Source organism: Trichomycterus rosablanca, chromosome 17 (genome assembly GCF_030014385.1).
Source record: "Trichomycterus rosablanca isolate fTriRos1 chromosome 17, fTriRos1.hap1, whole genome shotgun sequence".
Taxonomy (NCBI): Eukaryota; Metazoa; Chordata; class Actinopteri; order Siluriformes; family Trichomycteridae; genus Trichomycterus; species Trichomycterus rosablanca.
In genome coordinates, this window is record NC_086004.1 from 21,624,615 (window position 1) to 21,649,820 (window position 25,206).

The following is a 25,206-nucleotide window of genomic DNA, read 5'->3' on the forward strand; positions in this document are numbered from 1 at the left end:
TTTGTTGGATCGGACCACACAAGCCAGCTTTCGCTCCCCACGTGCATTAATGAGCCTTGGCCGTCCATGACCCTGTCGCCGGTTTAACACTGTTCCTTCCTTGGACCACTGCAGACCGGGAACACCCAACAAGAGCTGCAGTTTTGGAGATGCTCTGACACAGTCTAGCCATCACAATTTGGCCCTTGTCAGACTCGCTCAAATCCTTACGCTTGTTCATTTTTCCTGCTTCTAACACATCAACTATGGGGATAAAATGTTCACTTGCTGCCTAATATATCCCACCCACTAACAGGTGCCGTGATGAAGAGATAATCAGTGTTATTCACTGTACAGTATATTGAATACTTTGCTTGATTAAGTGTAGATTCATGGGCACAAGTTTGTGAAAAAGTCAAGGGACCTGGATGCTTTTTGAATCCACTATATATCAGTACGTGGGAAATGGGGCGGAACGGTAGCACTGTCGCCTCACAGCAAGGCGTGGTGGGGCGGTCCGGGTCCTTCCTGTGTGGAGTTTGCATGTTCTCTCAGGTTTCCTCCAGGTGCTCCGGTTTCCTCCCACAGTCCAAAGACATGCAAGTGAGGTGAATTGGAGGCATGACTGTGTTCGATATAACCTTGTGTGCTGATGAATCTTGTGTAATTAGTAACTACCGTTTCTGTCATGAATGTAACCAAAGTGTAAAACATGACGTTAAAAATCCTAATAAAACAAACAAACCTTTGTGGTATTTTGTTTATTTTGAAATACTTGATCCAAAAAGTTTGAGAACATCTGCTTTATTACAACCCATTCTGCTTCCAATGTTTGCCTGTGGGGATTGTGTATCTGCTAGCAGATGCGTCTACATACTCGTACATCTTGATGTATTCTGTTTCAATGTCTGTTTATCACTAGATCTTAAAAAATGAGAAGAATCCTGGACTGAACCACCTGTAAGATTGTCTGCACAGAGAGAAGGCAAAGCCAGGCTCACACATCATTGAGGAGGAGGTGGATTAGGGAGAATGTGGGTGTGTTAGCATGTGAGAAAGCGACAGCAGGCAAAGGGAGGGTGAGAGTAAGCCTGGAGAAATATAAAAGAGACCGAATTCAGCACAGCACGGTGGGCTCATTCCATCACCAGCTCGACCATGTTGCCGCAGACCGTCTCCTTGCTCTTCTTCACTGTCTTTCTCATCGGATCTCTGGAAGGTAAGGTGACGTTTGCCGGCTGTGTTGGATATCTTGAGTTTTGCATTATTTAGATGTTTACGTCACAAACAAACAGATCTTGGAAAAAGGAAACAGGACGTTTTTAGCCATTTGGTATCATGCTGCATGCTGAACAGAGAGGTTGAACTGTGGTACTAATGCTAGCCAGGGGAGAGTCTGCATTACGTCATTACAAAATCATTTTCGTGTTTGCCCTACGTGCAATATTTATATGAATCAGAGTGGCCGTACCATGATGCAATTCTCATCTGTTTGCAAGGAAGAACAGAATATGGATTTGTGACCAACATTCATAAACATCTTACTTGTGCTTAATGGTGCACTTATTTTTGACGTACTTTCCCAACATACCATCTTACACCATTTTATACACCACATGGACAGAAGTATTGGGACACTTCTTCTAATTATTTATGATTCAGCCACAACAATTCCTAACAGGTGTTCTAAATCAATTATGTTAAGAAATTTTTCAGCAACCTTTCCAGTTCCAGCATGACTGTGCTCCTGTGCACAAAGCAAGGTCTATAAAGACATGGACACGCTCAGTTTAAAGAAACTCCAGTGGCCTGCACAGAGCCCTGACCTCAGCCCCACTGAACAGCTTTGGAATTAACTAATAGCAATGCTAATTGAGACTTTCTTGGCCAACATCAGTGCCCAGCACTCAGTCTTGTAAGAAGCCCCCTCAAAAGAATAGTGACTGTTATACCTAAGAAGATCACATAAAAGTCATTCTATTTTAATACCATTTGTTTTTGACATGGGATGTCCAACAAGCTAATGGTCAAGTGTCCACATACTTTTGGCAATCTAGTGTATATTGTGAGTTCTGGAAATGGAAGATACACATTTCGGGCGGCACGGTGGCTCGGTGGGTAGCACTGTCGCCTCACGGCAAGAAGGTCCTGGGTTCGATCCCCAGGTGGGGCTGTCCGGGTCCTTTCTGTGTGGAGTTTGGAGTTTGCATGTTCTCCCAGTGTCTGCGTGGGTTTCCTCCGGGAGCTCCAGTTTTCTCCCACTGTCCAAAAACATGCAGTCAGGTTAATTGGAGACACTGAATTGCCCTATAGGTGAATGGATGTGTGTGTATGTATGTGTGCGTCTGCCCTGTGATGAACTGGCACCCCATCCAGGGTGTTACTGTGTGCCCTTTGAAAAGCTGTGACCCTAATTGGATAAGCGGTGAGTGAGTGAGATACACATTTCAGAGTTTCAAACAAAAATTGGGACATAAGACAACCAGAGTAAACAAAACACAGCTAGGTTTTGATAATTTCATTCAGTATCTCCACTAGCTCTGTGTAGGTAATTATCCTATTGGTTGTTTAGTCAACCAATAAATTAAATGTAATTGTAAAGTCTCTGAACTGGTTCCTTTCCAGCAATCTTGGCTTTGTGACATCAGCAAACCGCAGTAAGATCCAATATCTCCAAATAAGCAGTGGTGAATCCATACAGAATTTGGCAGTCTACCAAATTTCCTCTGAAAGAGAGCATCATTGACTCACAACAGATAATAGAAAATCACAACAGAGCCCAGACAAATATAATAAGAACTACAAGATCCAGTGTTCCAGTGTATTCCAGTATTTTGGAAGACCAGTAATAGTTCCCATTACATCTGGCTTAAATAAGGAGAATGTTCAGTTCTTAGTCTGTGATTTGAAGCTTTAAGACAGCAAACCAAAGCACAAGTCCAACCCTGATACACATAAAGGTAACTAAGAGTTTAGACAGGACTAGCCAAGACTCTCACTGGGATTCTATTGAGATGCTGTAGGAGGACTTTAAATGTTTCCATCTGACCAATAATTCAAAATAATCACTTTGTTCGTTGTCCACATTCATTCATTGTCTGTTTTGCCACCACTTTATCTTATGCAGGATGGCAAGTTGGCTAGGTGGGTAGCACTGTTGCCTCACAGCAAGCTTTTGGGTTTGATTTCCAGCTGGAGTGGTCTGGGAACACATGGGCACAGGGAGGACCCTGGCCCTGAGATAAATATGTGAATTTATTAAACACAAAAAATGATGCTACCGCCAACATGCTTCACAGTTGGGATGAGTTTGCTTTCGGGTTGATGGACACATGAGAAGATACTTTAGCAGTTTCAGTCACCATTTTTTACCTGTTTGGAAGACAGTTTGTCCTAGAAATGCTCTAAAGCATCATGGATCTTCACAACCTATGGTGCACTTTGTTCAGAGTAGCAGAATCCGACTTTAGGGCTTCTACAACCCACACATCCAATCGGTTTATTCATTCACTTATTCATAAGACTTTGGCCTGTACTGTAAGGATGTATGGGAAACCTGTTAATGTGCTCCATGGTCCTGTGGAACTGCATATATTTTAGACTAATGTAAAATAATGGGATTGTTTTTTACACTTATACACCGAAAATAACACAAATATAATATAAAACACTGAAATACAATAAAACCTGCAATTCACTTCTTTATTGTTTCCTTAGGCTTCTTAATCATGGAGATGTTTGATCTTGGAATACCGTATTCCGTTCAGTAAAAGCGCATTCACATGAGAAGCGGCACAATAGCTTTTGAGCCGACTGTGTCATTATTTCTTATGGAGTGTAGCAGTGCTTTATGTTTTAAAACTTTGTGACTTATTGTACTAAAACAAAAAGCATTTTAGACTCTCTGGAAAAAGCTGATTCTCACAATTTCTCAGCACCCCGAACTATAACACAAGTTTAAAAGTGAAACAGAAGGAAAATCCAGATAAACACAGATACATGTGGAGCTTTCAGAGTGGATTTGACTGTTATTCCACACAAATGCAGATTCGTCTCATATGCACACTTTGATGACGTTTTACTGCACCGCTCAAGCCGAGCGCTGAACAAAGCTGAACACGTTGAGTTTAAGGGTACTAATTTCTCGACAAAGAGCGTCGAGTTTGAGTTGACGTTGAGATATAAGGTACCACTGTACTTCTATGGAGCTGAAATGACAGTAAAGCCACTAAACAACTAGTACAACCCTACATTTTCAGTTTTATCAGATCAAATCAGATGACTATTTCTCTGACAGGAAAAGGAGTTCAGATGCAGCGGGATGTTCAGTGTTGTATGCAGTACTCGCAGGGAAAAATACGGACCAAAGACGTTCTAAAGTACGAGGTGCAGACAGCGGGGCCAGACTGCAGCATACGAGCTATTATGTAAGTATTCCAGGTACTCTGTGCCAAAATTCTACTAATTCACCTCGTCTTTGGAATTCTTGTAGCTTATACACTGATCAGCCATAACATTAAAACCGCCTCCTTGTTTCTGCACTCACTGTCCATTTGATCAGCTCCACTTACCATATAAAACACTTTGTAGTTCTACAATTACTGACTGTAGTCCATCTATTTCTCTACATACTTTTTTCCCCCTGCTCTCACCCTGTTCTTCAATGGTCAGGACTCCCCACAGGACCAACACAGAGCAGGTATTATTTGGGTGGTGGATCATTCTCAGCACTGCAGTGACACTGACATGGTGGTGGTGTGTTAGTGTGTGTTGTGCTGGTATGAGTGGAGGTTTAAATATCGTGTCCACTTACTGTCCACTCTATTAGACACTCCTACCTAGTTGGTTCACCTTGTAGATGTAAAGTCAGAGATGATCGCTCATCTATTGCCGCTGTTTGAGTTGATCATCTTCTAAACCTTCATCAGTGGTCACAAAACGCTTCCCACAGGACACTGTTGGTTGGATATTTTTGGTTGGTGGACTATTGTCAGTCCAGCAGTAACAGTGAGGTGTTTAAAAACTCCATCAGCATTGCTGTGTCTGATCCACTCATACCAGCACAACACACACTAACACACCACCTCCATGTCAGTGTCACTGCAGTGCTGAGAATGATCCACCACCCAAATAATACCTGCTCTGTAGAGTCCTGACCATTGATGAACAGCATGAAAGGGGGCTAACAAAGCATGCAGAGAAACAGGTGGACTACTGTCAGCAAGCAATCCCACCAATTATTGGTCAAGAATGCACTTTAAGCTGGGTGCGCAGTAGCCAGGTTCTGCTGTCTCATGCTTATTTTAACCATTTAATTACATACAAAAACAATAACAGCGATAATGTGTCTGAGTTTTTTCTGGCTTTATTAATCCGGCAGAGTGTACACTAAGAGGGTGGTGAAATGTGCCGACCCCCGAGACCGAAAAGTCCAGCGGTTACTGAAGAAACTGGCCAAGAGACATAGCGCCCAGAAGAACATGTGGCTTCATCCGAGTAAGAACCTGCCTGCAGTGTCAGAGGAAATGTATTGGAGTCATGAACAGGTTAGGTAAAATTTTTTTACCCTGTATATATGTAGTGGCATGCAAATATTACATGTTTTTGGCATTTAGCAGACAGTATATTTTGTGACAGTTTACAGTCCAAGCAATTGAGTTTTAAATGCCTTGCTCAAGGGCCCAACAGCAGCAATCCAGCAGTGGTGGGGCTTAAAATAGCAATCTTCTAATTACCAGTCTAGTATCTTAACTGCTAGGCTATAACTGCCTTAAAAATGTAATGACAGTGTATTATGTGATTTAGGACACGGCACACATTTTTAGCATTTAGCAGACGCTTTTATTCAAAGCGACTTACAGTATTGTGACAGTATACTGTCTTAACAATTGAGGCTTAAGGGCCTTGCTCAAGGGCCCAACAGCAGCAACACAGCAAGGGTGGGGCTTGAACCAGCAACCTTCTAATTACCCGTTCAGTATCTTAACTGCTAGGCTATAACTGCCTTAAAAATGTAATGAAAGTGTAGTATGTGATTTAGGACACTGCACACATTTAGCAGATGCTTTTATGTAACAGTATATTGTCTAAGGGCCTTGCTAAAGGGCCCAACAGTGGCAAACTGGCAGTGGTGGGGCTTGAACCAGCGACCTTTAGATTACTAGTCTAATACCTTAATCGCTAGGCTACAACGGCCCCTTACTGCTCCAGGACTGTAATACAACTTGCAAGTGTAAACATAATGTAAAACAATTTGTGCCCATACAGTCGAAAGAGCACGTTTGAGGTTAGGCACTGAGGTTTGATAAGGTCACATTTGCTATTGATTAATGAACTCAGTAATACTTTTGACAAAATAGCTTATCAGACCTGGTTCTGACCTCGCTACATCTGCATTTTCAATAGAATAACATATCACACACTATATTTGATACACATGAAGAGTCTGGCTCCATAAGCACTGGGACTTTTTTACGATTTCTGGTCTTAAAACATCTAACCAAACCCATCTGAGGAAGATAAAGCTGAATAAAGAATTGTCTCATTGCTGCTGCCAGCTCCTACTATCTTGTAGACTACTTAAAACTGTTTCAGCGTGTACTGACCAAGAAGGGTTGTAGCTCCTTAAAAAGGGAAAGTAGCTTGATTTACAACCCCAAATCAGAAAAAGTTGGGACGGCATGGAAAATGCAAATAATAAAAACGACCTGGAATGCTGATTCATCTGACCACAATACACGTTTCCACTGAGTGATGGTTCATCCTAGGTGCGTCCGAGCCCAGAGAAGTCGACGCCGCTTCTGGACATTCTTTTTTTTTTTTGCACAGTAAAGTTTTCAGTGGCATTTGTGCATGTAACTCTGTATTGTAGTGCTTGACAAAGTAATCCCTCACCCATGTGGTTATATCAGCTATTGTTGAGCGGCGGTTCTTGATGCAGTACCATCTGAGGGATCGAAGATCACGGGTGTTCAGCTTAAGCTTGTGCCCTTGGCCTTTACGCACTGAAATTCCTCCTGATTCCTTGAATTGTTTAATGATATTACGCACTGTAGAGGGAGAAATATGTAAATCCCTTCCAATCTTTCTTTGAGGTTCATTGTTACTAAACATTTCAATCATTTTCTCATACATTTGTTGACAAACTGGATCCTCTGATCATCTTTGCTTATCAAAGAGTCCTGGATGCTGCTTTTGTACCAAACCATGATTACAATCACCTGTTTAATATCACATCATTATTTAGTTTTTTCACCTCATTACTAGCCCCTATCTTGGGTTCAAACTGTCTGCAATCAAATAAAAGTAGGGCTGTCAAACGATTAAAATTTTTAATCGCGATTAATCTCAGAATTTCATATAGTTAATCGTGATTAATCACATTTAAAAAAATCTGTGTAAATGTTATAGAAGACAAGAATTTTTAAGTGAAATGTTACAATTAAAATGGTGAACACATTTTATGCTAAATGTACTTATGTTAAAAACTGCTGGGACAAGAGAAAACTGTAAGGGAGTTTTATTCACTCACATACTAGGCAGTAATACTATCCAGCAGAGACCCTTGACTTCGTATATACTATGTCAGATTGTAGGTTAAAATTTATCCATCAGCAAACATTGTAGATCAGCGGTGCTTCAGGTGGGATAAGGCGTAGTTATTGTAACAGACTTTTCTGTGGTTGTATTGTGACAATGGTTTGATGGACGTTTCTACACGAAGTAAGTGTGTTTTGACCCTTTGGGGCTTCCATAGTTCATGGAATAGCATGCTTGGCTAACGCGATGACTAGCTGTCCGCTATTCGGTACCGTAACAGAAAAAGTAATAAAGTGTTTTGCTCCCGACAATTTGTGAATACAGTGTATTTATTTCTTTATTAAGCAAGTGCATCACTCTGACGCTCGGTTACATTTGAGAAACGCTGTCTTAATGACAGATGCCGTGCGCGGTCAAGTTTCAACATGAACTACGGATGACCCGCAGAGCCAAATAGAATTTGCGTTAACGGCACTATTTTTTTTAAATCGCGTTAAATTGAGATCGCGTTAATGCCCTAAATAAAAGTCAAAGTAAATGTAAGGAACACTGCATTTTTGTTTAACTTATAAACTTTTTCTGATTTGGGGTTGTGTATACAAATGCTTTTGTGTGGTTTAGTTATATTAAAGAACCGATTTGCCCAGAGTTTAGCAAAGACCAGGAGCTTGGATTTGATTTTGCATACAAAATAAAGATTTGACATTCTTTGTAACTGCTTCAAATACTGATAACGACTAATTTATCATATTGTTTTGTTTTTTAGATCCAGTAAACAATGAGGAGAATAAATTTACAGACCATATATGACCAACCACGCTATCACACCAGAATAGTAATATTTAAATCCCTTTCTAAACTGACTGTTAATCTATATATGCCAAAGTATTTAAGTATTATTTTTAACTCTATAAACTGTATGTTTTACTGTATGTGTATATTATTAGTATTACAAGTTATTATATAGAGTTAAAGTGACATGACTGTTCTTGATCAGTAGTAAGACTGCAGATTCTACTGTATATGTCATGTACATTTTTATATAAAAAATTCCCACAAACTTGGAAAATCCCTGTGTGTTCTTTTTTTCTGGTTAGGGTCATGGTGGACCAGAGACCACCCAGAAACACTGGGCACAAGGCATAAATAGGCACTAGGAAACTTGTGTGTTTTGGGCAAATTGTTTTTGGAAATAATAGATGCTGTGTTATCTTGACCCAAAAGGAAAATAAAACATCCCATCATGGGTAACATGCACATCTGTAAATGCATTATTCATGTTAAGAGATACATATGCATATACATTTTTTTGCGGCCACATTCTGCACATTATAACAACATGGCTATAGAGTAAGAAAGTGCAGATGCAGTCCAGACCTGTCTCCAGTTGATAACTGTAGTGCATTATGAAGAGAAACTTCATAATGGGCTGGACTGGGCGGCTACATGAACAATGATTGGCTTGTTCATACAGGGTGGGAAGCCGGATAAGGACCTCATAAATGATGCAACTATGACCTCTGCTGGCTGGTTGATGGCATCTGCACAGAGTTGAGGGATAATGCGTTGATCATGGTGTGGCTCTCCGAACACAAAGCTAATCCGCTTATGAAGTCTCAGGTGCAGGTGAAAAGATGCACACATGTTGGAGGGGGTGTGTGACAGTCGCTCACCTCAGTCAAAAGTGGAGATCAGCATTTTGCAACCTTTAATTTGTTGTGAGTTTGATTTTTTAATTTTAAATGAATAAAACAGGGTACATAATAATTGTGGCATGTGCAAAGGTTCAGTCATCCAGTCATAAGTCAGTAACAATCCCCTTTGGCAAATGAAAAACACAGACACATAACCAGTCTTCTATTTCTATTTTTAAGATTTTTTAATCAATTCAATTAGACACATTTTATTAAAATGATTTTTATAATATAGCCACAACTTTTAATATAGCTGCAATTTTACTAACATTTTAATACTTTCTATAACAGTCACAACACACTGATGTAAATTATGTATGCTGTTGTGTGTAAATATCATAAAATAATAAACAAAATAAACATAACACTTAAGTTATTCATTATGTGAGTTTAGTATGCTTCATTCTTAATGTGCTAAACTTTATTTAACACACCCTAATTGGGCAGCACGGTGGCTAAGTGGCTAACTTTCACCTCACAGCAAGAAGGTCCTAGGTTTGATCCCCATGTGGGGTGGTCCGGGTCCTTTCTGTGTCCACCTTCCCACAGTCCAAAGACATGCAAGTGAGGTGAATTGGAGACACTAAATTGTCCAAGACTGTGTTTGATATAACCTTGTGATTACAGCACACTTCACTTTAAAACACTTATAACCCACTAGCACTTAAAAGTAATAACTTCATTTGAACTATTGCTGGAAAAAGCATAGAACATTATGCAAATCATGTCACATAAATAAAATATGCATTTTTTAAAATGTTATAAATATGGCCGCTCAAGTGGCATAGCGGTGAAACCCGGTTGCACACCAGAGCTGGGATTTCAAATCTCTGCTTTGCCATCCGGCTGGGCTGGGAAGCTACATGAACTGGGTTCCTCATAACTGGTGCAGCTATGATCTCTGCTGGCTGACTGACCTTAAATAAAATAGCATTATATGTATACTGCTAATTGCAGTAGCATTATTAACTGAAATACAAATTCATGTCAATTATAAATAAAAAAAAATACATATTTTTTTTCTCCTCCTAGTGTATTTTGAATATTATTACATTGATACATTAATGTTGTTACAAGATGTAATTCTGATTCTTAGAGTATCTCATAACAGAACACATCTTAGATGTCACTAGCACAAAATGTTTCTATTAATAATAAATCATTGCTGTTGATTAGATTATGCCAACCACTTCAAGTTCCACATAATTAAAACAGTTTTAATCTCTTTTTAATCATCGTAACAGCTTTATCCTGGTTAGGGTCCTGGTGGCTCTGGAACTACAGTATCTCATGTTATAACATTAAGCCTTTTAGGTGTCAATAGCAAACATGTTTCTAATAAATAATAAACATATGTTAAATCAAATCAAATCACTGCTGTTGATTAGATTGATGTTTCACTGTTTCTGTGTCTGAGGAGATCTTCTTCCTGGCAAATTAGCTGGTACGGCTTTTCATTCACTTCATTCCCAGAGTTGCTGATGCCACCGTCCAGGTTTTGTAGATCCTGTTGTGACAGATGTTCCACGATGCCAGCTCCCAGTGAGTCTCCCAGCACATTGGTGACGGTTCTGAGACGATCTCTGTATAAATGAAAGGCACAAAATGACTTACTTATTGCTTGTGTAAGGTAAGATAGCCGTTAATTTGCAATTTGCATTGTTACAGCAGGTAAATAGGTATAATTTAGGTTGGATAAATGGATAATTCTCAGCACTGCAGTGACACTGACATGGTGGTGATGTGTTAGTGTGTGTTGGGCTGGTATGAGTGGATCAGACACAGCAGTGCTGCTGGAGTTTTTAAATACCGTGTCCACTTACTGTCCACTCTATTAGACACTCCTACCTAGTTGGTCCACCTTGTAGATGTCAAATCAGTGACTAGACTAGACTTCTAGACCTGCTGGACGATTCTTAGAATAGTGAGAACTTTATCAGCATTGCTGTGTCTTTTTCACCCTGTTATTCAATGGTCATGGCACAACAGGACCAACACAGAGCAGGTACTATTTGGGTGGTGGGTCAAGCAGGTCCAGCAGCGCTGCTGTGTCTGATTCCACTCATACCAGCACAACACACACTAACACACCACCACCATGTCAGTGTCACTGCCGTGCTGAGAATGATCCACCACCTAAATAATACCTGCTCTCTGGTGGTCCTGTGGGGGTCGTGACCATTGAAGAACAGCATGAAAGGGGGCTAACAAAGCATGCAGAGAAACAGATGGACTACAGTCAGTAATTGTAGAACTACAAGGTGCTTCTGTATGGGTGAGTGAGTGTAGAAACAAGGAGGTGGTTTTAATGTTATGGCTGATCAGGTGGCACCAGTACTGGCATGAAATCACGCTGTACTGTGAACTGGGGCTGCATTATGTATCAGTAACCTTTAGTTAGAGTGCTCTCTGCTGGAGCTGCTTCAGTGTGACATTAAGGAAACACTTACAGGAACCAGTCCACGGCAATGATAAGTGATATGTCTTCGGTGGGCAGTCCCACGGATGTCAATACAATCACCATGGTTACCAAACCAGCCTGAGGGATGGCTGCTGCTCCAATGCTAGCAGCTGTTGCTGTAATACTGAAATAGATATATCGTATTAGGAGAAAATGCAGGAATGTTTATTCATTGTCTGTTTTGCAAGAAGGTCCTGGGTTCGATCCCCAGGTGGGGCGGTCCGGGTCCTTTCTGTGTGGTTTGCGTGTTCGGGGTGCTCCGGTTTCCTCCCACAGTCCAAAGACATGCAAGTGAGGTGAATTGGAGAAACTAAATTTTCCAAGACTGTGTTTGATATAACCTTGTGAACTGATGAATCTTGTGTAATGAGTAACTACCGTTCCTGTCATGAATGTAACCAAAAGTGTAAAACATGACGTTAAAACCCTAATAAACAAACAAACAAACAAAGTCTGTTTTACCATGGCTGTATCCTTTCAGGGTCGCAGTGGGTACAATTCACTGGTTGATAGGTGGAAAACACCCTGGACAAGTCATCAGTTGATCACAGGGCAAACACACACACACACACACACACACACACACACACTCTCTCTCTCTCTCTCTCTCTCTCTCACACACACACATCTAAGGCATTTTTTTTTTTAAATGCATTTTCTCCCCATTTTCCTCCCGAATCAGCGCTTTCAATTTTGTCTTCCGCTGCTGAGAGATACCAGATTGCATCCCAGGAGAGCACGTCGCTGTACTCGCCTCTTCTGACACGTGCACAGCCCTCTGCACAGGCGTCTCTTCCACCAATCAGGGTCCTTACACAGTGTATGAAGACCCACCCACCCACACATAGTCCGTCCCTCACCCTGCAGATACGGTGGCCAATTAATATCTGACGCAGGCACTGCCAATTATGCCCGCTAGATGGCGCCCAGCCGACTGGTGGCAACAGGGAGTTCAGAAACTCGGTGCTGGTGCGCAAGCGGAATATCCCTCTGCGCCACCTGGAATCTAGGGTGAAATTTAGTATCTCCAATTAACCTGACTGCATGTCTTTGGACTAATGGAGGAAACTGAAATTCCTGGAGGAAACCCACACAGACACAAGAAGAACATACAAACTCCACACAGAAAGGACCCAGACCGCTCCACCTGGGAATCGAACCCAAGACCTTCTTGCTGTGAAGTGACAGTGCATCAATGGAAGCCTATGCCAGGTAAAAAGGGCTGTCCACAAGTGACCAAATCACCCAAAACAAATATTAATACCAATACAAAATAGGGTAATGGTCTTCAAATCTGGGCCTAATTTTTTGAATGCAGTGTAAAAGGTTACTTTTAAGGGTGTGAATGGGTGCGGCTAGTGACCTGGATTTGGTCCTTGTCTGTGTTCCATGTCTATAAACAGTTTACTGTGTTCTAATTTCAGATAGGGGCTACTCTATATCTCCACCACTATTAAACAAACATTCAGAAGGTGCATTGACTTCTCTAATTACATGGGCCAGATGCACAATTTGCACGTACTGTTTTTCTGTTGCATACCAAACGCTGTATAAATGCACCCTATTTACTTATTTACTTTATTTGTATTATTTTCTGTCTGTCTGTCTGTCTGTCTGTCTGTCTGTCTGTCTGTCTGTCTGTCTGTCTGTCTGTCTGTCTATCTATCTATCTATCTATCTATTCATCCATCCATCCATCCATCCTACCCTCAGAATTAATGGGTGTTTAATTAATCAGAATGTGGTAAAATCTACATTAACTAAGCATTTACCATTACCTGATAGTAAGGATCTGCCCAAAGTTCAGGTCCAGATCATTGACTTGGGCTATAAAGATGGCAGCCACTGCTTCGTAGAGAGCTGTACCATCCATGTTTATGGTGGCCCCCACAGGCAGCACGAAACGCGTCACACGTTTGTCCACATGGTTGTTCTCTTCTAAGCAGCGAAAGGTGATGGGAAGGGAGGCTGAACTACAGAAAATATTCTTCATCAATATTTGAATTCAACTTAAAACATTTAATCAATATCTACAGGAGATGTGCACATTTAAACACATTATTGCATTCATTGCTGGGTTGCAATTCAATCCAGATGTTGCGCTATTAGAAAATGGCTTGACAGTTGACCCAGTGTGGTGATATTTTTTAGAGCTTGGAGGATTTGAGGATTTGTTATTTGTGTATGTGCTTTGTGATTTAGAGACTGTGATTCAGTATCCCCTAACTTAAGAACTGCATTCTGAAGAGACTGGATTGTGCTGGTCTGAATTTAGTGAGGAGATGAAGCACGGTGGACAAGTGGAGTAGTGATATATATTTTACATACTGTCCCAACATTTCTGAATTGCATTATTAAAGTTTAATAACATAGTTGCATGGTTATTCATGCATTTGTCAAATATTTAAACCTCTACTTTATACACATTTCCATGCTGCCACCAATGACATGAAATTACTTTGCCAATCCAAAAGCAGACTGAGCTTAACTGCATGTTATGTCCGGTTTGGGAACGACGCGCGCCGGTTGTTATGGTTGCCGCTCCACTCCGGTCTATTTTTCTTTTCCAACGATATTATTGCTGTTTTGCTACTTTCATCCTTACTTTTGAAATGCGGAGGATTGCTTTTGATCATACTGTCTCTGGATTCTCTGCGTCGCTGTCATCTGCTGCTTTGTTTTTCTTACCGGCATCGGCTGGTTACGCTAGCTGTTTCAGTTACCGACCCACCGCTATTGGTGCTTTTGGCTGTCTGCGAGCCCGCTCCAACTGGTTTGCACCCATTACAGCTCTGCTGTGGTAAGTGAGTTACCTCTCCTTTGCTCAGTATCTGCTGTTCTGCCTTTCACCCGGCTTATTTATCGTTTGCCGCTTGACTGTCTGTGGGCTGCTTGCTTTTGGTTGGCTAACGTAGCATAGCTTAGCATAGCATAGCTCTTAGCTTGCTGCTAACTGCTCCTTGATGGTGTGTGTGGTTGTGTTCCTTTAGCTAGCTTTCAATTATGAACTTTTCCAGCTTTCTTCTCCTGTGTACTGTAATTTTTGGTCTAATTGGGACTATGGATGCTATTTGTGGCCCCTCGCGTGGCGTGGATAATGCCAAATCCCCTTGTCTACACTATACTTCTGCTGATCTGCGTGACCTAAGAACTTTTTATCATCTTGACTCGGTGACTTACAACCTCTGTCGTAATGCTGGCATCTCTCGTCGTCCACGGTATGTTCATCGTGGTCGCAGGAGTCAGCGTTATGCCCATCATCCTTCTCATCCTATTCTCATCTATCAAGCATCAGCCTTAGCAATCCCTGTCATCTGGTCTACTGATCGTCGTCCCAGGAAACGTTCTACCTGGCATCCTCGCGGCGCTGATCCTGGCGTACTACGTGCGATTCCTCGTACCAACAGCCCACCTGCTCTGACTCGGTCTTCTCATAATCGCTTGCTCACCATGGCATTATTTAACTGTCGCTCACTCACTGACAAGGCTGCTCTACTCAGTGATCACATTATTCATAATAACATTGACCTTCTTTTTCTGACTGAAACCTGGCAACAGCCTAATGATTATATCCATCTGAACACCGCTGCTCCGGCGGGATTTAAGCATCTTTCGTCCCCTAGGTCCTCTGGGAGAGGTGGCGGCTTGGCTGTGCTCTTCTCCCAGGCTATCAATCTCTGTATCTGTAACTCCCCTAAGGTTTCTTCTTTTGAATACATGGTGGTTAAGATCTTGTGCCCTAGTCCTACTCTCTTTTTACTCCTCTACCGGCCACCTAAAAATCCCATTGCTGATTTTCTGTCTGATTTGTCTGAAGTTTTGACGTCTGTGTGTGGTCAAACTTCGTCTGTAGTTTTGCTGGGTGACTTCAATATTCACCTAGACTCCAAAACCTCAAACTCTACTGAATTTCTGTCATTAATTAACTGCTTTGATTTTCAACAATATGTAACTTTTCCTACTCATAAACATGGTCACATCCTGGACCTTATCTGTTCCACTACTAATAATATCAGTAATCTTCAAGGACACAACATTGGTGTTTCGGATCATTTGTTTATAACTTCGAGTCTCTCTCTGCCTGCCCTCGCTCGTTCATCTAAGACTGTAATCACCTATCGGGACCTCTCCTCTGTTAACCCATTGTCCTTCTCTGCTACCCTACTATCCTCGAACTTTGTCTCTGTCACGTCTCAGCACTCTGTTAATCAGGCTGTGAATATATATAATCAGGCTCTCACAAATACTTTTGAGGTCCTTGCTCCTGTTAAAACTAGGGTTGTCCCCTCCTCTCACTCCTCTCCCTGGTATACTCCTGAGCTTCGAACCTTAAAAACCCAGGGCCGACGGCTTGAACGTCTGTTTAAGAAAACGTCGCTGCAGGTTCATGCCTTGGCGCTCGCGGACCACTTGGCCAATTATAAAGCAGCTTTAAATGCTGCTCGATCTAGCTACCTTACTTCTGAGTTCAAAAAAGCTGGCAATAACTCGTCTAGACTTTTTTCTATTGTTAAAAAGATTCTGTGTCCCCCATCTAACTCTGTCACTGCGTCGTCGGATCTCTGTAACTCTTTTCTCACTTTCTTTCAAGATAAAGTGTCGGGCATATATAGTGAACTTTCCACTTCGGAATCTATCTCCACTATATCTGGTTCTTACATTTCTCTATCCTCTTGCTCATTTCCGTGCTTCTCCACTGTTGACGCTGGTACCATTGAGAGAATTATATCTACATCGAAATCTGCCACCTCTTTCCTTGACCCTGCTCCTACTGCCCTTCTCAAACTCTGCTGTGCTACTTTATCTGTTCCCATCTCCCACATTGTCAATCTTTCACTTAGCTCTGGATTGGTTCCTGATGGCTTGAAACTTGCTGCTGTCACCCCTGTCATTAAGAAACCCGGTTTAGACCAGTCCATTCTCAGCAATTTTAGACCCATTTCCAACCTTCCATTCCTCGCTAAAATTCTAGAAAGAGTTGTAGCCTCCCAGCTGCTCGACTACCTTGATGCTAATAATTTATCTGAAATCTTTCAGTCAGGTTTCCGTTCTAAACATAGTACTGAAACTGCCCTAATTCGTGTTATAAATGATCTTCTTCTTGCCTCTGACAACGGTCTTGTCTCTATCCTCCTCCTACTTGATCTCTCATCAGCATTCGACACAATTAATCATAACATTCTCTTGGCACGCCTGTCTGAGATTGGTCTCATGGACACGGCTCTCTCCTGGTTTAAGTCATATCTCACCGGCAGGTGTCAATTTGTTCGTATTGGTCACCACTCATCTGCTACCGTTCCGGTTCCACAAGGTGTTCCTCAAGGATCGGTCCTTGGACCCCTCCTCTTCACCATCTACATGCTCCCTCTTGGCCCCCTTGTACGCCAGTTTGGTCTGAGCTTTCATTGCTATGCTGACGATACTCAACTATATATTAGCTTCAAACCCTCTGACCCTGTGCCTCCCCCCTCGCTTACCAGTTGCATACAAAAGTTACATTCCTGGCTTCATAATAATTACTTAATGCTTAATGCTCTGAAAACTGAGTTTCTTTTTATTGGTCCGAAATCTGCTGTCTCTACTCTCTCTGATGTGACTTTTAATATTGGTTCCACTGCCATCTGTCCCTCAAATTGTGCTCGTAATCTTGGTGTCCTTTTCGATTCTCACCTTTCCTTTGACTCCCACTTAGCATCGGTCTCCAAATCTGCCTATTTTCACTTGCGCAATATCTCTCGCCTTCGTCCTTTGCTTTCACAAGACTCTGCTGAGACTCTGGTCCATGCTCTAGTCACCTCCCGGCTTGACTACTGCAATTCAATTTTATATGGGCTTCCTGCCAAAACCCTCCGCCCTCTCCAACGTATCCAAAATACTGCTGCTCGGATCCTTACATTTTCCCAAAAATATGACCATATTACACCTGTACTGGCTAAGCTGCACTGGTTACCTATCTCTTTGAGAATTAAATATAAATTACTTATACTTACATTTAAAGCGCTACATGGCCTGGCCCCGGTATATTTAGCTGACTTACTAACGTATCACTCTCCCTGTCGCAGTCTTAGGTCCTCTGACTCTGACTTATTGGCTGTACCCAGGTTCAAGCGGGCTTCTATGGGTGGCCGTTCATTCACCTGTGCTGCCCCTCGCCTCTGGAATTCCCTTCCTCCGGCTCTCCGCTCTGCGTCTTCCCTCACTATTTTCAAATCTTTGCTTAAAACACTTCACTTTACTGAGCATTTTTCATAGTTTTTGTATTGTATTGTAAAAGTATTGTATTGTATTGTATTGTATTGTATAATGTTGTAAAGCGTCCTTGAGCATTGAGAAAGGCGCTATATAAGTTTAACTTATTATTATTATTATTATGTTATTGACAGCTCATATTACCTGGACGATGTCCCCAAGGCAGTAATCAAGGCCTGCAGCAGACCACTGATAAAGGTGTAGGGGTTCCTACGTGTAACGATTAAAAACAGTAGAGGCAAAGCAAGAAGGCTGTGGATGATTAAACCAATGATGACACAGACTGTGTACATTCCGAGCTGCCCTCCAACCTGTGATAGGTCCTTCATCTCAACAATCTTCCCAGCAATCAGAAAGAGGATCCCAACCGGTGCATACCTTAGAAATAATAAAGAAGTAATTGTAGACATTTTTATTTTAAGTTATGAATGTATACTATCCATTTACACTTTTAGATAGTTCAGAATGCTAGCAGTATTGATGCATCCAGGATAATAATGGCCATACTAATAATCCTAAAGATCCCTAATATCCTAATGCATAAAGAGTTATTTAGTTAGTAAGAGTTTGGTTATTATTTTAAGTACTGTTTACTTTTAGTTTTAGTAACGTAGTCATTTTAGTATCGTCGTGTATGCGCAGGCATATCAACATAATCTGCCTGTCAGAGTGCAGCGCGCATAATCCTCCGCCTCAGGTTCAAATCCGACTTCGAGCGAAAGAGACAGCACGTAACACAAGCACTACCAAACTTGCTCACATCTTTTCTTTTCTGCACAGTGGGTCCAAACCGTGTGTTTGTCAATCATATAAGTAAATAATTCACCAATTAGGCATAACATTATGACCACCTTAATAATATGTTGGTCCCCCTTTTGTGCAACTTCGATGCACTGTGTATTCTGACACCTTTCTATCAGAACCAGCATTAACTTCTTCAGCAATTTGAGTTACAGTAGCTCGTCTGTACCTCGTCTGTCACATGACTCAATGGTGAACCCTGATTGGCTTAAAAAAGTTAATAGGTTTTTCTATTGTTTTTCTGACTAGTTGGATGTAGTTACTATATATTCCTTTGCAACATTATGCAACTATTACATGTTAAATAAATGGGGAAGGACCTAGTAACTACAAATATGGTCTAAACTCAATTTTGAAAAAAAATATGTAGATACTAGGTTTTACCATTGGCGGCAAGCAGTAAGGAATTACAGTGGAACCTCGATTTAACGGACTAAAAGGGGGGAGCACTGGTCCGTAAAATGCGGACAGCAAGGTTTTTTTTCAGGGGGTGAGAAAATATGCAAAAACACAGTTCCACATAAGTGCTAAACGTGCACATATGAGCAACAGTAATATGAGCAACGTAACTAGATATGTATATATGTAATGTTAAACAAATATAAAATGAATATTAAAATTGGTGTACTGTACTACTGGGGAGAATTTTCATTTACCTTGCATGGTGGAGGAGATTTTTTTTTTTGCCTTGATTGTATAGTGGGGACTCTAAAGCTAAGTCTAAAGCTCTGCTGGTGCATAAAACACTAACAAAAAGATGAGAACAAAGCAAACCTCCCGACAAAATAAAGCCTATCACTTATGTAAACAGAGAGACATGCGCTGACTAGTGGACAATTACTGAACTACTGGTCTTGGGACACTTCTTGAGGGAATTTTAAACAGACAAACATTTGATTCTCCAGATTGTGTCAGTTAAATCCAAAATCCGTTAAATGGGGGTCAGTTAAATCGAGGTTCCACTGTATATAATAATACAATAATATATATTACATATAAAACTGTACAGACAGAAGTATGCCATACACACTGGTCAGAATGGGATAGTATAATTTTATAGCAGAGCACAGCTGGTACTTACCACATGATGACTGAAACCAAGCGCATTACAGCCTGGTTAAGGCAGTCAAAGAAATCCCGCAGAGGCTGGCCCTGCTGCTTCATATTTCCAATCATTAAACCAAAGCACATGGAGAAGACCACTAGACCCAGAGCATTTACTCCACTAGCTGAGCTTGGTTCTGGAATCATCTCCTCCACTGTCTCCTGAATGGTCTGAAGGGCTGTGCTAAGATTTCCCATTCGGCTGGACTCTGTGCTGTTGCTAATGTCACTTGCATTGATCGTAAGAGTCATGTTTCTGGTGAAAACCATTTTTCTGTTTAGAGTTTTGTACTGGAAGACATTAACAAAGAGTTTAACAAGGTTCCACCCAAGGTACAGTTGCAAAAAAATATGAACCCTTGACCCCAAAGCTCAGGCGGGATGAACACTTCTGTCAAGTGTTTTTGCAACTGTACACCGATCAGCCATAACATTAAAACCTCTTTGTTTCTACACTCACTGTCTATTTTATCAGCTCCACTTACCACTTACACTTACTGTGTAGTTCTACAATTACTGACTGTAGTCTATCTTTTTCTCTGCATGCTTTGTTAGCCCCGTTTCATGCTGTTCTCCAATGTTTAGGACCCCCACAGAACCACAACAGAGTAGGTATTATTTAGGTGGTGGATCATTCTCAGCACTGCAGTGACACTGACATGGTGGTGGTGTGTTAGTGTGTGTTGTGCTGGTATTGGACATGGTATTTAAAAACTCCAGCAGCGCTGCTATGTGTGATACACTCTTACTAGCACAACACACACTAACACACCACCACCATGCCATTGTCACTCCTGTGCTGAGAATGATCTACCTAAATAATACCTGCTCTGTGGTGGTCCTGTGGGGGTCCTGACCATTGAAAAACAGGGTGAAAGCAGGTTTAAAAAAGTTTGTAGAGAAACAGATGGACTAAAGTCAGTAATTGTAGAACTACAAAGTGCTCCTATATGGTAAGTGGAGCTGATAAAATGGACAGTGAGTGTAGAAACAAGGAGGTGGTTTTAATATTATGGCTGATCAGTGTATATGTTAAGTTCATGTATTTATGTTATTCAGCAATATGTTATTAGATTTATATAGAATGTTTCTACCTGTTTAAAGCAGGCCTCCACTAAATTTGATGGTATCATATTCCTGTAAGTAAATAAAAAAAATCCTGTAAGTAAATTCACCATCACATTAAATTTAATCACACTGTTTTGTCTGTTTACCTGACAAGATCCAGAAAGGCATCAGTAGCTGTCACCGAATCAGCCCTTGTACTAATGATCACTGCACTGTCCCTTTTACCCATTCCAGGCTTTATTATAATCACCAGTCCAATACCGATAAAGACGGCGATGAAAGTAGTCACGATGTAGTAAATGATAGCCCGGACTCCCATCTTTCCAGATGCTTTACTGTCTAAAGATGAAATACCTGGTAAAAATACAACATAGTCAGACATAACTAAACAAACATGGCATTTAAATGCACATTAGAGCACATTAATAGCATTATTTAGCTAAAACACTGAAGCTATTTCTCTTTTTAAACATGAATTAAGAAAGTTCTAGGTGGGTCTTCAGATTTTCTTTAAAGACAGTAAGAGACTCAGCTGTTCCAAAAGCCAGGGGAGGTTTATTCCATCATCTGGGTGCCAGTACAGACAAAATCCTTGGTTCTTGACTTCCAATCTGAGGTTTAAAGGGTGATATAGCTCAAAAATTGTATGTAGGTATTGAACAAGTGCTTTCAGATAAGATGAGATGGTCTAGACAAGCATCACTGGTGCACAGTTTTCAGTTTTTCAGCAGCAAGAGACTCAGCTGTTCCAACATCCAGGAGAAGTTCATTCCATTATCTGGGTGCCAGTACAGAGAAAAACCCTGATTTTTGAGTTCCGAAGGGTGGGTTGGCTCAAGCCAGGTTTGTGGCTCAAAGCGTTACATACTGGTATTGACTGAGTGCTTTCAGATAAGTTGAGATGGTCTAGACAAGCTCTAGACAAGCATCACTGGTGGGTAGCTTTTAATTTTTTCAGCAGCAAGGGACTCAGCTGTTCCAACCTTGGTTCTTGACTCCCAGTCTGAGGTCCGAAGGGTGATATAGCTCAAGCCAGGCTTGTGGCTCAAAACGTTACATACTGGTATTGAGCGAGTACTTTCAGATAAGTTGAGATGGTCTAGACAAGCTCTAGACAAGCATCACTGGTGGGCAGCTTTTCAGTTTTTCGGCAGCAAGGGACTCTGTGATACAGCTCAAGCCAGGCTTGTTGCTCAAAACGTTGCATACTGGAATTGAACGAGTGCTTTGGTATATATTGGCTCTAGATGAGCATCACTGGTGGACAGCTACAAGAAACCAGTGGAGGAAGGACAGAAATACAGTGATGTGGTATAAAAGGAACGGTTATGCATTAAGGCAAACATTTGTTACAGATGTTACCAAAACCTACCACTGTTGATAACCACATACAGTAGTTAACCCTTGTACCTGTAACAAGACTGGACACGATAAGTGGTAGGACCGTCATCTGTAGCATCCTCATCAGTAATTCACCCGGGAAAGAGAAATACTTTATTTCCCTCAAGGACAAGTTATAAGGTCGCAGAGCAAATCCCAAAATGATTCCTAAACAGCATGACAGGGAAGTATTTTCATGTTATCAAAGTTTTTTAAGCACACATTGTTTCTATATTAATATGAGGGATCTTTAAAAAGTTTCCGCACTTTTATATTTTTGTTTGATGTGGTGAGGGTGGGAGGAGTCGTAATTGGTCATGTCTGAGAAACTGAGAGACGCTTATAGTCCGGATTTAGCGCCATCTGATTTCCATCTTTTTGGACGCTCAAAGAAGCTTTAAGGCGAAGAAGATTTTCATGTGATGATGATGTGAAAGCAGCGCTGCATCAGTGGCTACACGCTCAACCAAAAACATTTTTTTTTGCTGATGGCATTAAAAAGTTGGTATGATGCTGGGAAAAATGCATCGGAAGGTGACTGTAGAAAAGTGATGTCATTCGTTTGGAAATTGGTAATAAATACAGTTTAAAAAAGTGCGGAAACTTTTTGAAGAACCCTTGTATTAATAAAAACATTTAAATAAATTTTCTGCTAAAATGCACTATAGGGAAACATAGACCGGTCAGCCATAACATTAAAACCACCTCCTTGTTTCTACACTCACTGTCCATTTTATCAGCTCCACTTACCACATAGAAGCACTTTGTAGTTCTACAATTACTGACTGTAGTCCATCTGTTTCTCTACATTCTTTTTTAGCCTGCTTTCACCCTGTTTTTCAATGGTCAGGACCCCCAAAGTACCCCCACAGAGCAGGTATTATTTAGGTGGTGGATCACTCTCAGCTCTGTGACACTGACATGGTGGTGGTGTGTTAGTGTGTGTTGTGCTGGTATTAGTGGATCAGACACAGCAGCGCTGCTGGAGTTTTAAAATGCCATGTCCACTCACTGTCCACTCTATTAGATACTCCTACTTAGTAGGTCCACCTTGTAGATGTAAAGTTAGAGACGATCGCTCATCTATTGCTGCTGTTTGAGTTGGTCATTTTCTAGACCTTCATCAGTGGTCACAGGACGCTGCCCACGGGGCGCTGTTGGCTGAATATTTTTGGTTGGTGGACTATTCTCAGTCCAGCAGTGACAGTGAGGTGTTTAAAAACTCCAGCAGCGCTGCTGTGTCTGATCCACTCATACCAGCACAACACACAACACACAACACACCACCACCATTTCAGTGTCACTGCAGTGCTGAGAATGATCCACCACCCAAATAATACCTGCTCTGTAGTATGAAAGGGGAATAACAAAGCATGCAGAGAAACAGATGGACTACAGTCAGTAATTGTAGAAACAAGGGGGTGGTTTTAATGTTATGACTGATCAGTGTATGTAAACAATAGGGCAGTAATACAGCCCATTCAGTCAAAGGTGCATTTTTAAGGTCTGAGACTGATGTTAGATGAAAAGGTCTGACTCACAATCCATGTTCCAATTCATCCCAATGGTGTTCAATGGCGTTGAGGTCAGGACTTTGTGCAGGCCACAAACTGATCAAGTCTACAGACCTTGCTTTGTTCTTTTTAATTCACTTTTTATTTATTTATTATCTTTATCATAATTATTACAAAAACAATCAAATAAGTACTACTTTTTGGTATGATTATCTTTGCTTTACCTAATACAAATGCTGCCATTGTAAAGAGCAAAAAGGTGTTGCGGTAAAGGAACGTCCTGATGACGCCTCCATTAATGGGACAAATGTTAACTTTAGCTCCAAATATTCGATTCTGCATCGCTCTGTGTAACCAATGAAGGTCCTTCTCAGGATGATGTGGTTTGTCCTCCTTCAGAAACAGGCTGTTGCTGTTGGGGGGTTTGTCATTCATGATCAGCTCGAAGACTTGGTCGAGCAAACAGGTTTCATGGGAAACTGACAAAGAGAAAAAGGGAAAAAATAAGAAGTACAACAGGAGAATCTACCTTTTAGTTAGTTCACTGAACATTACACATTAGAAGATACTCACTTGATAGTTAATAGCCAGAATTTATTGTAAACTCTCTCCTCCAGATGCTACACAAGTCTCCTTGTTTAAATTGGGTGACATGCTTTAAATCTCAGTTTTACATAATCACCTCACTGAGGCAGCTGTCATCAGAAGTTCCCACAACCTCTTCAACCTCAAAGAAAAATTGGAAGGGATTTGCATATTTCTCCCTCTACAGTGCATAATATCATTAAATGATTCAAGAAATTGGGAGGAATTTCAGTCCATAAAGGCCAAGGGAACAAGCTTAAGCTGAACGCCCGTGATCTTCCATCCCTCAGACGGTACTGCATCAAGAACCGCCACTCAACAAATAGCTGATATAACCACATGGGCGAGGGATTACTTTGGCAAACCTTTCTCAAGCACTACTATACAGAGTTACATTCACAAATGCCACTTGTGCAAAAAGGAAGCCTTATGTTAACCATGTCCAGAAGCGGCGTCGACTTCTCTGGGCTCAAAGGCATCTAGGGTGGACCATCACACAGTGGAAACGTGTATTGTGGTCAGATGAATCAGCATTCCAGGTCTTTTTTAAAAATGAAAAGGACCATCCAGAATGTTATCAGCAACAAGTCCAAAAGCCAGTGTCTGTCATGGTATGGGGCGGTGTCAGTGCCCTTGGTAAAGGTCATTTACACTTCTGTGATGGCAGCATTAATGCAGAAAAGTACATTGAGATCTTAGAGAAACATATGCTGGCTTCAAGACGTCGTCTTTTCCAGAGACGTCCATGCATTTTTCAACAAGACAATGCAAAACCACATGATGCACACGTTACAAAGGCATGGCTGCGGAAGAAGAGGGTACGGGTACTGGA

General features: G+C 41.2%; 2 protein-coding genes and 1 long non-coding RNA gene across 3 annotated transcripts; 2 read left to right on the forward strand and 1 right to left on the reverse strand.

Moving 5' to 3' along the window:
* Positions 1 to 916: 916 nt before the first annotated feature.
* ccl44 (chemokine (C-C motif) ligand 44) lies at positions 917 to 8,579 on the forward strand. Its single transcript, XM_063013274.1, has 4 exons — positions 917 to 1,198; positions 4,277 to 4,406; positions 5,360 to 5,525; positions 8,285 to 8,579. Exons 1-4 carry the CDS (start codon positions 1,138 to 1,140, stop codon positions 8,291 to 8,293), a joined length of 366 nt encoding a protein of 121 aa, XP_062869344.1. The 5' UTR covers positions 917 to 1,137; the 3' UTR covers positions 8,294 to 8,579.
* An 854-nt stretch (positions 8,580 to 9,433) lies between these two features.
* On the reverse strand, positions 9,434 to 24,300 carry slc1a6 (solute carrier family 1 member 6). Its single transcript, XM_063013271.1, has 9 exons — positions 24,014 to 24,300; positions 22,306 to 22,443; positions 21,042 to 21,249; positions 20,922 to 20,964; positions 19,805 to 20,118; positions 18,067 to 18,300; positions 13,452 to 13,646; positions 11,663 to 11,797; positions 9,434 to 10,795 (listed from the first exon to the last, which is right to left on the reverse strand). The coding sequence occupies exons 1-9, from the start codon at positions 24,222 to 24,224 to the stop codon at positions 10,597 to 10,599; spliced, it is 1,677 nt and encodes a 558-aa protein (XP_062869341.1). The 5' UTR covers positions 24,225 to 24,300; the 3' UTR covers positions 9,434 to 10,596.
* On the forward strand, positions 14,188 to 18,331 carry LOC134331760 (uncharacterized). Its single transcript, XR_010015164.1, has 2 exons — positions 14,188 to 14,473; positions 18,057 to 18,331. It is a non-coding gene; the product is annotated as an uncharacterized LOC134331760 (long non-coding RNA).
* Positions 24,301 to 25,206: the final 906 nt, after the last annotated feature.